The 356-nt window shown below is 65.4% G+C and overlaps 1 protein-coding gene across 1 annotated transcript in view; it reads left to right on the top strand.

The window, feature by feature from the left end:
• The window catches only part of LOC104531224 (PDZ and LIM domain protein 7), a gene marked incomplete at both ends in the record, with an annotated part of 1,591 nt that extends 1,242 nt beyond the window's left edge, over positions 1–349 (top strand). The window contains 2 exons of the mRNA XM_029086999.1: positions 1–38; positions 292–349. The exon at positions 1–38 is cut by the window's left edge and continues 34 nt beyond it. Coding sequence (XP_028942832.1) covers positions 1–38; positions 292–349 — 96 coding nt within the window. The remainder of the gene's footprint in view (positions 39–291) is intronic.
• Between the last annotated feature and the right edge of the window lie 7 nt (positions 350–356).

A 356-nucleotide genomic window follows, 5' to 3' on the forward strand; every position in this document is an offset into this window, starting at 1 on the left:
TGGGGTTCAGCTGGCACGACACTTGCTTCGTCTGTGCGGTGAGCCAAGTGCCTCCCTCCCCAGCTGCTGGTGGGGGCCGTGGCTCTCCCTGGCAGTCATGCCCTGCATGGGGTACACCAGCAGCGTGGGGTCCCCGCTGCCATGAGGTTTTCCCCGCTTGGCTCTGTGCTGGTGGCTCAGGACCCTGCTCTGAGCCTCCTGCTCCCTGGCATCTGTGCCCTGGGCTGTGGTGGGGGGAGCCAGGGGCTGGCTCAGCCCCCCTGACCTGGCCACCTGCGCTTTCCTCCCCAGATCTGCCAGACCAACCTGGAAGGGAAGACGTTCTACTCCAAGAAGGACAAGCCGCTCTGCAAGAG

The sequence above is a fragment of the Antrostomus carolinensis genome, unplaced genomic scaffold (genome assembly GCF_000700745.2).
Source record: "Antrostomus carolinensis isolate BGI_N321 unplaced genomic scaffold, ASM70074v2 scaffold42559, whole genome shotgun sequence".
NCBI lineage: Eukaryota > Metazoa > Chordata > Aves > Caprimulgiformes > Caprimulgidae > Antrostomus > Antrostomus carolinensis.